The sequence below is a fragment of the Thamnophis sirtalis genome, unplaced genomic scaffold (assembly GCF_051295495.1).
Source record: "Thamnophis sirtalis isolate CommonGarterSnake01/CBP01778 unplaced genomic scaffold, rThaSir2_p1.2 scaffold_5, whole genome shotgun sequence".
NCBI lineage: Eukaryota > Metazoa > Chordata > Lepidosauria > Squamata > Natricidae > Thamnophis > Thamnophis sirtalis.
Window position 1 is genome coordinate 79,769,733 of NW_028261385.1, and position 15,455 is coordinate 79,785,187.

General features: G+C 41.7%; 1 protein-coding gene across 3 annotated transcripts in view; it reads left to right on the forward strand.

Moving 5' to 3' along the window:
• Nucleotides 1–11,098, forward strand: part of SH3GL2 (SH3 domain containing GRB2 like 2, endophilin A1) — a 113,690-nt gene extending 102,592 nt beyond the window's left edge. For 2 of the 3 annotated variants that reach the window (XM_087716107.1, XM_087716109.1), the window contains exons 8-9: nucleotides 6,085–6,209; nucleotides 9,327–11,098. In XM_087716107.1, the coding sequence (XP_087572233.1) occupies nucleotides 6,085–6,209; nucleotides 9,327–9,529 (328 nt within the window). In that variant the 3' untranslated portion in view covers nucleotides 9,530–11,098. The remainder of the gene's footprint in view (nucleotides 1–6,084; nucleotides 6,210–9,326) is intronic. The other variant, XM_087716108.1, reaches the window with a different exon arrangement.
• Nucleotides 11,099–15,455: the final 4,357 nt, after the last annotated feature.

Consider the following 15,455-nt stretch of genomic DNA (forward strand, 5'->3'; position numbering starts at 1 on the left):
TTCCCCCAAAAAGCAGAGGGCGTCAGTATTTAGAGGGAGCATCTCCCAACTTCCCCCCTTTGTGTGTCACTCTTTCTCTCTCTCTCTTTCTCCTCCCGTTTCTCTCCCCCCTTTCCTTCCTCCTCCTTTTCCTCTGCACGGTTCCCCCCAGTATCTTGCATTCTCCTTGCAAGGAGCAACTATATGGGACATTTGTGGGCTGTTGAAAGTCTTCTTCTTGTTCAGAAAAATATCACTAAGAGCTGATCAACTCACTTGAAGTTAAAACGGCACTGAAAAAAGTGACTCATGACCATTTTTCACACTTATGACCTTTGCAGCGTCCCCATGATCACGTGATTTACATTCAGATGCTTGACAACTGACTCACATTTGTGATGGTTGAAGATCATGGAATCTCTTTTAGTGACCTTCTGACAAGCAAAGTCAATGGGGAAGCCAGATTCACTTAACAACTGTGTTACTAATTTAAGAACTTGCAGTGACTCACTTAAGACTTGTGGTGAGAGCTCCTTGTGCACCATTCACCACCTGGGAGCAGTCACTTACCTGCCCACTTATCAATCATCTGGGACTTACAACTTCCTGCTAGCTTCTCTACTGACTTACGTTGTTGGAAACTAGAAGGAGTTGGGAGCACATTTTCAGTTAACACCTCATGCATCTTGCTTAACAACAGTAATGGGAGCTGCTGCAATTGTTGTGACCAAGCAATGTAGTCAAGTGATATCCCGCTTTGCAACCATATTGCTTTGCAATGGGAATTCTGGCCCAATTACCATAGTTAATCAAAGAGTACCTGTATCATTACTGCGTTTTGTACTAACAGAAGTATCTGGACTCTCTTCAGGTACAGAACCTTATACGACTAATTTTTGAAATAACTTATATATAGACATCTGGCAAGAAAAGTCATAAAATGGGGTAAAAGTCCCTTAACAAATGTTTTAATGTGTGGTCATATGTTGAGGACTACCTGTATTTTCTCTCTAGAATCTCAGAACGAATAATATCTCAGAGGATCTTAGGGACTCCATGTTTTTCCCCAGGCTGATGAAATATTCTCGACACGTATTTACCTGCACTTTTTGATTATTTTCTTGCTCACTGACTATTCCCAATCTTTCTGAATTTATTCTGCTTCTCTTTTTCTTGCAGTTGGACTCAAGTGATGTAATGCAATTAGGCCTTCAAAGCCCCATTTTCCAAGTTCTGCTTGGACATTAAAGAAAAGGAAATCATTCATTCCCCTATGAACCAAATAGGGTTCACCTGTCTTTTTTCACTGTCTAGCGAGCTTGCTTGGTGGGTTATTTTTTGGATGGATTTTAAATCCTGTTTCAATTCCATATAGTCATGATGTTATATTTCCCTTTAGCCCTGGTCATAATGATTTGGATTAAAATCTCCCTTTTTAAAATGAATTATTTTCTGAAAATTTCTTCAGGACTTTTGTTAATCGTTTCAGACTATTTTGAAGAACCTCATCCGGAGAGGTGGAGGGGATTCAAGAATTTATAGGCAGGTTAAGTGGTCATTCAGGGCATATAAAGAAATTTAATTTAATTAGGGCCTCCGTCAGAATCCTGACAGCGACATCATCTTGAAATAATTATCAAAAAATAACTGTAACTTGATTTTGCAGGGTTTAAATACTGTAGATAGAACCATAGTGTTTTTCAACTTAAAAATATTATATTCCTATCCTAAGCCTATCTAGACTTTAACTATCATCTATCACAGTTTAAGGACATGTTGTACAAGTCTGTTGTTTAGTGAAATTATCATGGATTTTGACAAGGTGGCTTCAACAGTATATATTTGCCTATGTGCTTCGAATCAGCCTGATACAGACTTTCTATACCAGAAAAAGGTACTCTTGACATTAACCACAATGGACAAGTCCCCTCTATTGGATTCCATCAATAGAAATGTCAGGAAATTCAGTGAGCTTAGTAATCTGTATAGCCTCTGCCTTCATGGAAATGGGAAATGTTACTTCTAATTCTTTAAGCAGAAGCTCAGGTTTCTGTTTAAAGAAAATAGGTTTGTAATAATCAGACCTTTAATAGAGGGTAAATCCTATAAAAGCTATAAAACTTCAAATCCAAGTACTGTGTTCTTCGACAAAAAAGACCAGGTATCTTGAAATATCTCCTGCTTGCAACACCTTGGAGTCAGGGCCAAAAACTGATGTTTTTAGAGATTCCCTAAGGAAAGCAATTAGGAGACTTTTCATTCAGAGTTGTCTCTGTCCCAGAGTAAAAAAAAAAACCATGGGAAAATCTCTTTGCCAAAGAACATTAAAATAGGGTTAGGGATAGGAGTAGATTTAGGAATAGGATTACATCTCCTTGGAATCAGGGCTGAAAACTGATGTTATGGATAGATTCTTATAGGCTCTCAAAGATAAAGTGACTCTGACAGCTTTTTGTTAGGACTTCTGTCTGGGCCAGAATAACATGCATGGGAAAATCCCATTGACTATGAAAATGAAACTAGGCGTAGGGTTATGGGTAGGGTTGGGTCTCTTTGGAATCAGGCCCAATAGCTGATATTAGGGGTAGAGTCTTCAAGGTTAAGAGGGATACGGTGGCTCAGTAGCCAAGACACTGAGCTTGTCGATCAGAAGGTCGGCAGTTCAGCGGTTTGAATCTCCAGCACTGCATAACGGAGTGAGCTCCTGTTACTTGTCCCAGCTTCTGCCAACCTAGCAGTTCGAAAGCATATAAAAATGCAAGTAGAAAAAATAGGAACCACCTTTGGTGGGAAAGTAACAGCATTCCATGCGCCTTCAGCATTTAGTCATGCTGGTCACATGACCACGGAAACATCTTCAGACAGAGCTGGCTCTTCGGCTTTGAAACAGAGATGAGCACCGCCCCCTAGAGTCAGCAATGACTAGCACATATGTGCAAGGGGAACTTTTACCTTTTACCTTCAAGGTTCTCTAAGGAAAGAGAACCTGATAGCTTTTCATTCTGACTTCTTTATGGACCACAATAAAATACCTGGGGAAATCTCATTGCCAGTGAAAATGAAACTAGAGTTAATGATGTCACTTTCTTTAGAAAACCTTTAAAAATCTATCCCTAACATCACTTTTTGACCCTTACTCCAAAAAGAGCTAATCATAACCATAACCCGTTCCTTAACCCTAACCCTAGATTCAATTTTCATTGTCAATGGGATTTTCCCATATATTACTGTGCTCTACAAATACCGTATTATTTGGAGTATAAGATGCACCCTTTTCCCTCAAAAAAGAGGCCGAAAATCTGTGTGCATCTTATACACTGAATACAACATTTTTCCTCTTGAAACCCCGCCCCCTTCACCAAAATGGCAGTGCATAGTTTGTAGGAGGCTTTCAGAGAGCTCCTGGGGGGTGGGGAGGGCAGAAATGAGCGAAAAACTGGCCTTTTTTGCTCAATTTTGCCCACCCCAGCCCCCAGGAGCACTCTATAAGCTTCCTAATGCCCTTTTTTTGACAAAAACCAGGCCCATTTTCATGAAAAACAGGCCGTTTTTTGCTCATTTTGCCCTCCCCCCCACAGGAACACTCTACAAACCTCCTAAGGGCTATTCATGCCCCCCTTTTTAAAAGAACCAGACCCGTTTTGGCAAAAAAAGGGCCTGTTTTGGGGAGTTATTTTTCAAAAGTTGCCTCTTCAAAACCTTGGTGTGTCTTACACTCCGGTGCATCTTATACTCCAAAAATACGGTATGTCTAAGAAGGCCAGAGGGAGATGGAAAAGGGGATGGAGAACCTCTAAGAATCTATTCCTAACATGAATTTTTGGCCATGACTTCAATGACAGCTAATCCTAAATCTACCCATAACCCTAACTCTAATTTCATTTTCATTGACAAAGGCGTTTTCCTATGTACCATGTTTCCCCAAAAATGAGCCCTCCCTGAAAATATTGCAATACAGCAGCAGCCATGAGGTGACCATGCTCACCACCTCCTGCACCTCAAAAATAATAAGACCTCTCTGAAAATAAGGCCAAGTGCTTATTTTGGAGGTTAAAGGAAATTAGATCATGTCTTATTTTTGGGGAAACACGGTATTTTACTGTGCTCCACAAACAAGTCCAAAACCAAATCCATCACATTCTCTTTCCTTACTTAGAGAAACTCTTAAGAATCTATTCCTAAACCAAGTTTTGGCACTGACTCCATTGGGAGCTAACCCTACCCCAGAGGTGGTATTCTGCCAGTTCACACCAGTTCAGGCGAACCAGTAGTGGTGGCGGTGCCCACCCACCCAGATGTCATCATGGACCTTCTGCGCATGCCCAGACGTGTACGCTCCAGCTACAGAACTGGTAGTGAAGAAAAGAGGATACCATTTCTGTCCTACCCCTACCCTTAACTGGAATCTTAGAAAATTAAACTAGGGTTCAGGTTAAGGATAGGGTTAGGGTCAGCTCTCAATGAGTCAGAGCTGAAAATTGATGTTAGTGATAGATTCCTAAAGGAAAGAGGACATGACAGCTTTTTGTTCGGACTTCTATGTGTGACACAACAAAAGACATGGGAAAATACCATTGCCAATGAAAATGAAACTAGAGTTATGGTTAGTGATAGGGTTAGGGTTAGCTCTCTTTGGAGTCACGGCTGAAAACTGATATTAAGGATAGATTCTTAGAGATTCCTAAGGAAAGAGAACGTCAGATTTTCATTCAGGCTTCTCCGTGGAGCATAGTAACATACATGGGAAAATACCATTGCCAATTAAAATTAAACTAGGGTTATAGTTAAACTGATGTTAGGGATAGATTCTTAAATGTTCTCTAAGGAAAGAGAATGGGACAGATTTTCGTTCAGACTTGTTTTTTTGATCACAGTAAAATACATGAGATAATCTCATTGACAATTAAAATGAAAGTAGTGTTAGGTTTAGCTCTCCTTGGAGTCAGGGACAAAATTTGATGTTAGTGATAAATTCGTATAGGTTTTCTAAGGAAAGAGAGCATGACAGCTTTTATTTTTAAGGACCACAGTAAAATTCATGGGAAAATCCCATTGTCAAAGAATATGAAAACTGAAGGAATTGCAGTCAGGAATAGCTGGGATATCTTAAAATGTAACTATCTGTGTTATTTTACAACTAAGGTAGCCAAAGTGTCGCCTAAGGTTCCCTTAAGCAGTGAATCAGCTGAACAGTACAAATAAAAAAGTATTACTGAGAACCTTTGTAACTCAGATACTGGCTTTCTGAATAGTTGGGAGATAAATACATTTGTAGGGCTGAAAATAAAGTCCAACCTGATTCTATATTGGAAAGGTTTATGACCTGGTTTTCCAGCACGTAATGGTCTTAACAAGCAGCCACAGTCAACTCCAGTCCCAGCTTACAATCATCGTCTTTTAATGACCCCATAATCCTTTGCGGGGTGGAGTGAATGGAGCTGAGTGTTTACTGGCTGGATGCCCTTGCTGTTGTCAATGTGGAGTTATATGCAGCAGATATAATCTCAACGTGCCCAGAGAGAGAAATATATGCCTCTACCTAGGATCAAACTCACAGCCTCCTGACTGTGAGGCAAGAGTTCCACCTCTAGGCCACCGCACCACTCCCGGTCCCAGCTTATAATACATACCATAGTATAATACCTCAATGATGTATTCATTCATTCTTCATTGTTAAGGAGAGCCTGTAAGATCATCTTCCATACCCATTGAAATAAATTGAATGTATGGCACTGGCATTTGTATCAAATTCAAGGTATATATCAACCTGGTGAAAAGATAGTTCAAAATAGAAGCCTAAACTAAACTTGTCCTCTGTCAAGGTGTCCAGGAGAATCTTGAATGTGAATCAAATGTTTGTACAATTTATGCATTCTTTTTTTGTGGCAGATCATTATGACGTTAATTTTAGGGCCAAAAGAATGAAGATGACTGTGTTTGATAATCAGGCAAAGTTTTACACGATGTACTGTAGTAGAGGTATACTTAATGGCTTGCTTGTAGACTTGCTAATTATGAAAATGCAAGAAAAAATGTTTTCCTTGATTAGTCTTAGTGGATTAGAATTGGATTAGTTCAAATTAGTAACTGCTCATTTTCTAACAGAATAAAAGAAACATCGGTTCAGGCCAGAAGAGAATATCAGCCGAAGCCCCGTATGACCCTGGAATTAAGTGACAATAATCAGCACAATGGAGGGCTCTCTAATGCTACCACTCCTAGGCCTTCAGGTAAGAATGAGAAAAGAGGAGATGAAAAAGAAATGTAAAAGAAAATTTCTGTAATTGTCATAGCTTCATTGGATCCCGGTTCAGAGGAGCAGAAGTTGGAACTGAAACCATCTGACAGGGATGGCACGGTCTCGTCTGAATGAGTGGAGAGTCCGGGGGATGAGGACAAGGCACTCCCAAAGCCATCTGGCAATTAGGGGAAGGGGGACAGAGCAGGGGTGGGTTCTGGCAGGCACTACTGCTGGTTCGCTCATGTGTAGTGCAATTAAAATTGATCTGTGCATGCGCAGAACTCAAAAACAAAAACAAGGGGAACCGGTTTGGGAGCGTGGCAGGCCTCAGTCGCTGCCATTCCAGCAACCCAAGCCACCAAGCCACTACTGGTTCGGCTGAAACGGTAGGGACCCACCTACCAGCAGAGCCAACCGGATGGGGAGCTGCTTGTTAGGAGCAGATCAGCTACAGAGGGCCAGTGGAGATGACAGGCTCCAGACCACCTCTGACAAAGAACAGCTGCCTCCCATACCCGAACCATGGATGAGAAGAGCACAGTGTGGGGAGGATAGAGAAGGTCAGTGAGGCTGCTCACGAGGAAGCAATCCTGTCCCTCCTCACAAGGAACACCTGGGGAAGGGTGATTTAACCAGACACCAGGGGAAGGTGTATGTTTGCTTTGATGTGCACTTTTCCAGCTTTTGTGAATACTTCCTAGTGACACTTGGACTGTGTTTCTTCACTCTTTGGTTGTGGACTCTGGACTTGGGTCTCTAATTTTGGACAGTTGGACCGTGCTTTGGTTTTTGGAACTCTGGACCTATGTTGTGGACTTGGTACTTGTGGGTATTGTTATTTCCCTCTTTGCCTCATGAGTCGGCTAGGACTTAGTTCATGGCACCAGGAAATTCAGACTCAGGGAAAACAGGAATGGGGTGGAATTTCACCGGCACCATTGGTGGGTCGTTTGGCGCTGAATTAAGTGTGCAATAAATGGACTCTACTTAACTTCTGCCTTGCCAGTGTGACTTGGGTCAGAACAGAATTCTTCCTCTCTCTGGAGGCAAGCCTCTGATCCTGGGATCCTTGAGATGCTGGGGCGGGATTAAATGATTTTGAAATATTAGATAAGATTCACGAGATTCACAAAACCATCTGAGGATAGATGATCAGTTATACAGACATCAATTTCTGTTGTTCCTTCCTTTCATAGAATGTCTTTTATCAAAGGAAAGCCATCTAGGTGGCAGGTCCTTGACCGATATCAAAAAGCTAAGCAAGATTGTGCTAGTTAATATTGAGATGATATTACTGGCCAAATGGAGATAAGAAAAGAGAATTAAGATGGATTCAGTTGCATCTCAAGAATTTCAGAAGGAGTTAACTTTAATTCCAAGGAAGTTTTTCTATTAATAAAAATCATACTCTGTAAAAGGTTATAAAATTTTAACATCTGGGTGGCTATTAGTCACTGGTAACATTTCATTATTGCACAAATAGCATTTGCTGTAGTGGCATATCATTTTCAATTCCATCCAATTATTTGTAAAGGAATACAAATAGCATTATGATCCACAAGGACTGAGAGAATACAGTTAGCTGCTAAATCATAGACCGGTATTGTGATGTTCTTTTAATAATATTTTTATAACATAATGTAATGTAAGGATAATATAACATAATCTAAAATATATCATTTTAAGGTAAGTATTGTAATAATTTACAACAAAGTGAGATATAAACCAGTTCAAAAAGTAAGCTTTTTTAAAATAGCCAGCATATATTCAGGGTTTAAAATTATTTTAATAAGAGCTTCATAAAATAACTGGAAGAATGAAGTCTTCCTCTGGTGCTGATGTAAGCATAAACCAGGCATTTAACATTCATAATCATAGAGACGCGGTAACTCAGTGGCTAAGATGCTGAGCTTGTCGTTCAGAATGTCAGCAGTTCGGCGGTTCGAATCCCTAGCGCCATGTAATGGAGTGAAATTCCGTTACGTTACGTGTCCCAGCTTCTGCAAACCTAGCAGTTCGAAAGCATGTAAAAATGCAAGTAAATACGGACCACCTTTGGTGGGGAGGTAACAGTGTTCCATGTGCCTTTGGCGTTTAGTTATGCCAGCCACATGACCACAAAGACGTCTTCGGACAGCGCTGGCTCTTCGGCTTTGAAACGGAGATGAGCACCACCCCCTAGAGTTGGGAACGACTAGCACATATGTGTGAGGGGAACGTTTACCTTTACCTAATGTAATAATAATATAACATAATATAAAATATATCATTTTAAGGTAAGTATGGTAATAATTTACAACAAAGTGAGGTGTAAACCAGTTCAAAAAGTAAGTTTTTTTTAAAAAAAATAGCCAGCATATATTCAGGGCTTAATGTTATTTTAATAAGAGATTCACCCACGTAACACCTATCCTCCGTGAGCTGCACTGGCTGCCTATTGATCTCCGGGTGCGCTTCAAGGTGCTAGTTGTCACCTACAAAGCCCTTCATGGTATTGGATCTGGGTACTTGAGAGACCGCCTACTGCCAATTACCTCCACTAGACCAATAAGATCCCATAGATTAGGCCTCCTCCGAATTCCATCAGCCGACCAATGTCGACTGGCAACTACCCGGAGGAGAGCCTTCTCGGTGGCTGCTCCGACCCTCTGGAACGAACTCCCCATGGAGATTCGTACCCTCACCACCGCATAGCCCTTAAAACCTGGCTGTTCCGACAGGCCTGGGGCTAAAGACTTCAACCCCACTCGAATGGTATGACTGTTGTGCTTTTTAACGGTGTATTGTCTTCATGTTTGTAACCTGTCTATTCCTCCCTTCCCTTGAATTGTGAGCCGCCCTGAGTCCCCCCAGGGAAAAGGGCAGCATACAAATAAAGTAAAATCTAAATCTAAATCTAGATTCATAAAATAACTGGAAGAATGAAGTCTTCCTCTGGTGCTGATGTAAGCATAAACCAGGCATTTAACCTTCCATAATCATAGGTATCACAATGAGTCTGTTTTCTGTTGTATTTATTGCCTGTTCAGTATGCAGTGCTGGGTCTTATAATTGCCTTTAGTAAGCCCCACGTTTCTCTCTTTTATCTTTTTTTCTTTCCACGCAGGTGGTGTGGCTATGGATCAGCCGTGTTGTCGAGCTCTGTATGACTTTGACCCTGAAAATGAAGGAGAGCTCGGTTTTAAAGAAGGCGATGTCATCACCCTCACTAACCAGATTGATGATAACTGGTACGAAGGCATGATTCATGGGCAGTCTGGCTTCTTCCCCATCAATTATGTGGAAATTCTTGTTCCTTTGCCTCATTAGGGTAGCCCATCCATTCTGTCAAAATTACTGTTTCTCCTAAATAATAATATTTTAAAAAAAGTAATTTGTTGATACCACTGCTTTTGAAAAAAATTAAGAAAATCAATAAATGAAATGGCTGCTTATTCCACATCACAACTGTAAACTGCATTGGCCCCACGGATAATATTTGATTTTTTGTGTCACCCTGCTGCAGAGTAGTGATGTGTGATATTTTCTTAAGGCCGGACACGTGGGATGTCCAGGTTACTACAGAGATGTCTATGCACTGTTGGGATGAGAGGATGTGGCAATTAATGGTGCAGGTCTTAGTATTATGGAAAGAAAGCAGCTGAGTGATTGGGTAAGATAAAGCATATTGACATTCTATCATTATTTTCTTCTCTTTCTACAAAGAAGAGGAAGGGGGGGAAACCACGTCCTTGGATATTCCATCTTTCCCTATCCAAACAGCGGGGACACATCAGCCACCCACTGCGCTGTATTTGCTATATTCCAGGTGTGGCAGAAGGTATCTAAGGAATCTATTAGTAGATTTTGTATGTGTGGACAATTGTGTTTTAATTCACAATTGTTTAACACTAGCAACAACAATAGCAAAATTCTGCCTAAAATTGCTGACGTGAGGAGAATTAAGGGTACCCAGCTGTCATTTTAAAGCGAAAGGGTCCTACCGACTGCTAGTGCTCAGAACAAATTCTTTTGCTTAGTGTGCTCAGAGGCTCCTTGTTGTTCTTTTTAAAAAAAATCTAAATGTATTTAGCTCTTACCTGGCTCTGGTTGGTGAATCTGGGGTTCTAGTTAAAATAATAATAATAATACTAAACTTTTTAGTCTGCCAGCCCCATTTTAGATTGTTAATTCAAGAGCTGTTCAATATCCAGGTTACTTAAAGGCTTTTTAATAGCATCCAAAAGTTAAAGCAGGAAAGATTAACTTTGGAGGTTAGCCTATGTGCTTGCTTAGAAAACTTAAATATTAAAAGCACAATGCCAGCAGAAGTCACAATCATACTTGGAGAAAACATTTTAAAAACAACATTCAACTCCTTTTACTTTGTGTAAAATCTAGGCATAAGAAGTATAATTTTAAAACGTCATGAGCCCTTTATATATTTACTAATAATAATAAGCAACGTACACCATGTAGTTTTATTTTCATCTACCTTGTGTTCTTTGAACATCATTTGTGTATATTCTGCCCTCAGTGAGGACTAAATAATAACAGATTTTTGTGTGTATGTGTGCTTAGGAATTATAGTGACACATAGTTACATACACAAACACATTTCAATTATTTTTCTCTCCATGCTGTCCTCTATGCATTTATGTGCCACTTCCTCCAGTTGGGGTGTAAAATGTTGTCTAGCTGGTTTATTGTTGTTTCATTTGAATTACCCAGAATTCTGTTTCTCTATATAAATCTGTATATAAACCTTGTGCTGCTTCAGATGTGCCACTTCAGTATTGGACCATGTGAAACGAAGGCAGTCCTTTTGCTTTTCATGTATAAACTATACCATGAACAGTGTTGCTCTTTCAAATAAAAATGCTGATTGACAAGCCACAATGGTTATGTTTGCATTTTCTTCATTAATATTTATGTTTAGTAATACCAGATAGCTGCAGTTTTCTATTCAAGATACTATAAGTATCTAATTTCAGCAATGGGTTCTCTGCCCAGTTGCTGGTTGGGCATGGCCTTGGTGGGGATGGCTTAATTGGCCTCCTGCACCATGGTGTGGGGATGTTTTCGCCTTCCCCAGGCTCTGGAGTCTTTCCTTGAGCCTCTGGGAGGGCAAAAACTGCCTCCCCCAGGCTCCAGAGGTCTTCTGCAGTTCGGCTGTTCAAATCTCACCGGCTCAGGGTTGACTCAGCCTTCCATCCTTCCGAGGTGGGTAAAATGAGGACCCAGATTGTTGTTGGGGGCAATATGCTGACTCTGTAAACCGCTTAGAGAGGGCTGAAAGCCCTATGAAGCAGTATATAAGTCTAACTGCTATTGCTATTGCTATTCTGGAGCTTCTGGGAGGCCCATTTTTCCCCCTCCCTAAGCCTCCGCGTGGGCCCTGCACTTACCTTGCATCCAAAATGGGCCGTGTGGAGACTCCTGGGAGGGGTGGGGTAGGGTGGGCGGGGCTGGGTGGGTCCAGCCAGGGGTGGGATTTGGAGTTCTCTGAAACAGCCGTAACGTTAGCAGTAGCAGCCCATCCCTGACTATAAGAAGTCTTTTGGTTAAGACAGCAATTGGGGCCAGGACTGCCATTGTTAAGTGATGGGATCATAAAATGTGAAGTAATGTGAATGGCTGGCCAGTACACGTGCATACATTCCCCCCCACACTCATGCTAGCATTACCAGGAGTGCTGTGGTGGCACTACGGGCCGCCAACCCAGAAAGGTTGGGGAACTCTAGTCTACACCTTGGGCTTCTGACGTCTACAACTTATTTGCTGACTGTAAAAGTATATACTTAATGTCTGACTCTTACACCACTGAGTTTTTTTGAATATGCCTAATATTTTGAAAGAGGAAGATACAGTAGTCTACTTTTTAAGGCATCAGACTAGAAACCTGGACATTGAAACCCAAATTTTAGCCATGAAAACTAGCTGGATGATCTTGAGCTAGTCACTCTCGCTCATCCCAACTCAACTGACAGGGTGGTTGTTGGGGGACAAAGGAGGAGGGAAGTGTGTACGATATGCTCGCCACTTCAAGTTATTTGTAAAAATAATAAAAGCCAGATACAAATACAGATAGGTTGCAAATTACTGCAAATTTGAATAATGAAATACTCATTTTAGTACCAATTGTACATTGATACCAGATCGCCTTTAATACAACCCAAAGTTTATTTAATTGTCCAGGAAGTCTCTAAGAATCAACACTGACTTGAAGGAATCAAATAAATAAAAATATTTTTCTGTCAAGCTGGAACCTTTTATCGCATTTTCCATAGAAATATCATAGTGCAAATTCAAATAATGCAACCATTTCATGGGATTTGTTAACTACACTAATCGAGACTTAAGTTACATGAATTATTAGAGGGGCGAATTGCTAATAGATGGTTGCACTAGTGGAGTTGCTGCTTAATGGCGGATCATTAATCACATGTCCACCAAGGTCCAGTATCAACTTTTCCTTGTTCCACGCATATAAATGTCGTAACATTTGAGTGATGGTAAGGATGGATAAATCCATAATCTCTCTTCGGTTCAAGCCCAAAGTTTGTAGCTCGGCGCCTCATGGTTCGTAAAACAGTCCCCGATTTGAGATGACAATGGGGAGGTGGTACACCAAAATGGAAGGGAAAACGGTGGCCCAACTGCAGATGGTGACGCAATCGGGCTGTCTGTACATGGAGATTTTGATGTCCCATGTCTCCTGCATTCAATAACCGGCAACCACAGAGACATCCATGACCTGGTTCAGTGCCTCCACTATTAGATCTGGTTTTAATGAATGATGTGCCAGATGGTACGATGGATTTGACACTCGGGCGGACACCTTGTTGACTCAGGAGTTGGTCCAAGTGCTGTAATTTTTCCTATTTAATTCTGCCACTTACCCGTAAATAGAATGAGAGTGTGTGAACCAGTGATGTGCAGTCAGGGGAGGCAGGGCCTCCCACTGTCATCATGAAAAAAAATTTAAAAGGAAAAAGGCTGAGGTAGTTGCTGCCAGAGTCACAGCGGATGACTCTGTTTAGTGCTTAACTGCAGGAGGAGGCGAGAGAACCATGTGCCTCCTTTAGTCTATCTTTATGATCACTTGAGCAGAGTTAAGCAAGGGTTAAAAGGCGAAAAATTCCTTATGCAAAGGAGGCATGTGGTTCTCTCGCCACCTCCTGCAGAGAGCACTTTTTTTAGAGGCTTTTTTTAAACAGTTAAGCAGAGTCATCCACATGGTGACTCTAGCAGCAACTAGCCCAGCCTGGCTTCAGCAGCTTTTGCCTTTTGCTGTTTACATTTTTTACATTTTCATCATGGCAGACAAGAGGAGAGTCCTGTCTGTGACACAGCTGGAAAAGGTATGTGGGTCGGAGGGAGGGGGGAGGAATTCAAAATTATTGTAATTTGTAAGTAATTGTAATTTGTATTATTATAAGTAATTTCTGTGTTTGTGTGTGTGTGTGTGTTTTACCCGCCTCTGCTGGCGCACCGGCTGGCACTTTAGTTTTTATTTTTTAAAGCCATGCCAGCATGCCTTTCTGCCATAGAGCGAAACACATCCCGCTGTATGGCCACGGCGCAGGGGCATGCACTTTAAAGTTTCGGTGCGCCTTTCTGTCATAGAGCAAAACATGTCCTGCTGTATTGCCGCGGTGCGGCGGCATGCACTTTAAAGAGCGAAACATGTCCCGCTGTATGGCCGCAGCACAACGACATGCACTTTAAAGTGCCGGCGCGCCTTTCCACCATAGAGTGAAACATGTCCCGCTGTTGTGCCACGGCCATACAGTGGCATGTGTTTCGCTCTATGGCGAAAAGGCGCGCCGGCACTTTAAAGTGCATGCCGCCATACCGCGGCCATACAGCGGGACTTGTTTCGCTCTATGGTGGAAAGGCGCGCCGGGACACGTGTGAAAATAAGAGCAAGATACAAAAACATAGGAATGAACCAGATCTACCCTTTTCCCAGCAACAGCTCACTTCTTCTCTGCCTCCAGCCATCCGGTGAGCAGTCCAAGCTAGGCCCCACAGCAATGCATTGTAAGACAGTTAGGATACTTGTCTTGTAGGTGAAGGGTGCACATCTTTCATCTAAACAGCTCCCATAGAATCCAGCAAATAGACTACCAAACCAATTTGGGCATCTCTCAAGCTACACCCCTAAGCACATCTGGCAGCTGTTCCATTCAGCTCCTGGATAGGAGCCACCCATTCTAGTCTGCCACCAAAGAAGCTGCTGTATTTCACTGAGCGATGGGGTCCATCCAGAGATCCAGTGGGATGTCGGGGGAAAAGACTGCCTCACCAGCCATAAACCTCACCGCACGTCACTGGTGTGAACCATGAGATTGCAGGAACGATCAAGAAAATGATTCAGAAAATATATTCAACATACTAAAACTTAGAATAGCAATCTGCTTGAAACAATTGAAGGACAAATTCACATTCTGTTTGGAGAGCCACACTGCACAAGTTACACAAGACTGTTGTCAAGGGAGCAGATGCACAAAAATCAGAGAATAGAGGAAAGCTATAATTCAGTGGTTAAACAGACAGAATTGTGTTAAAGTAACATTTTAGCCCCATCCCCACATTAAATTGGATCACCTCATGCTGTGAAAACACCAAAAAGATCAATTGACCCAATCAACAGACTCTATTGGCATTACAGCTTAGTCCCAAACAAGCCCGGTTGTGGTTAAACTAAGCTAACTTCAACCATGTTTGAGGAACATGAAAATCCAATTGCTTTGTGTTGCACTCTGGTCCTCCAAGAAACAGCTGTAGGCATAGAGCAGCCAAACACATGACTCCATCCTAAACCCTGATGGACTTCAGCTGCTAAGTCAGGTCAATAGGCTAGTGGATTTCTATGACCCCAAAATGTGACTTTAAATCCCATTTAGTCTGGCTGTACCTATACCAAAACTGCCACTAAGATGATTTAGCTGAGTGAGTGGCTTCAGTGGAATAAATGTTTTGTGAGAAAAAGGGTAAAATGTTTTTGGACCACATAATACTGCAATCAGGATTTGAGATGTCTGTTCCTCTATTATAGATAGAGCAGTAGTGGGATGCAACTCTTTACTACTGGTCTGTGGGTGTGACTTGGTGGGCATGGCTTGGTGGGCGTGGCAGGGGAAGAATACTGTCAAATCTCCATTCCCTCCCCACTCCAGGGGAAGGTTACTGCAAAATCCCCATTTCCTCCCTATCAGCTGGGACTCAGGAGGCAGAGAATAGATAGGGC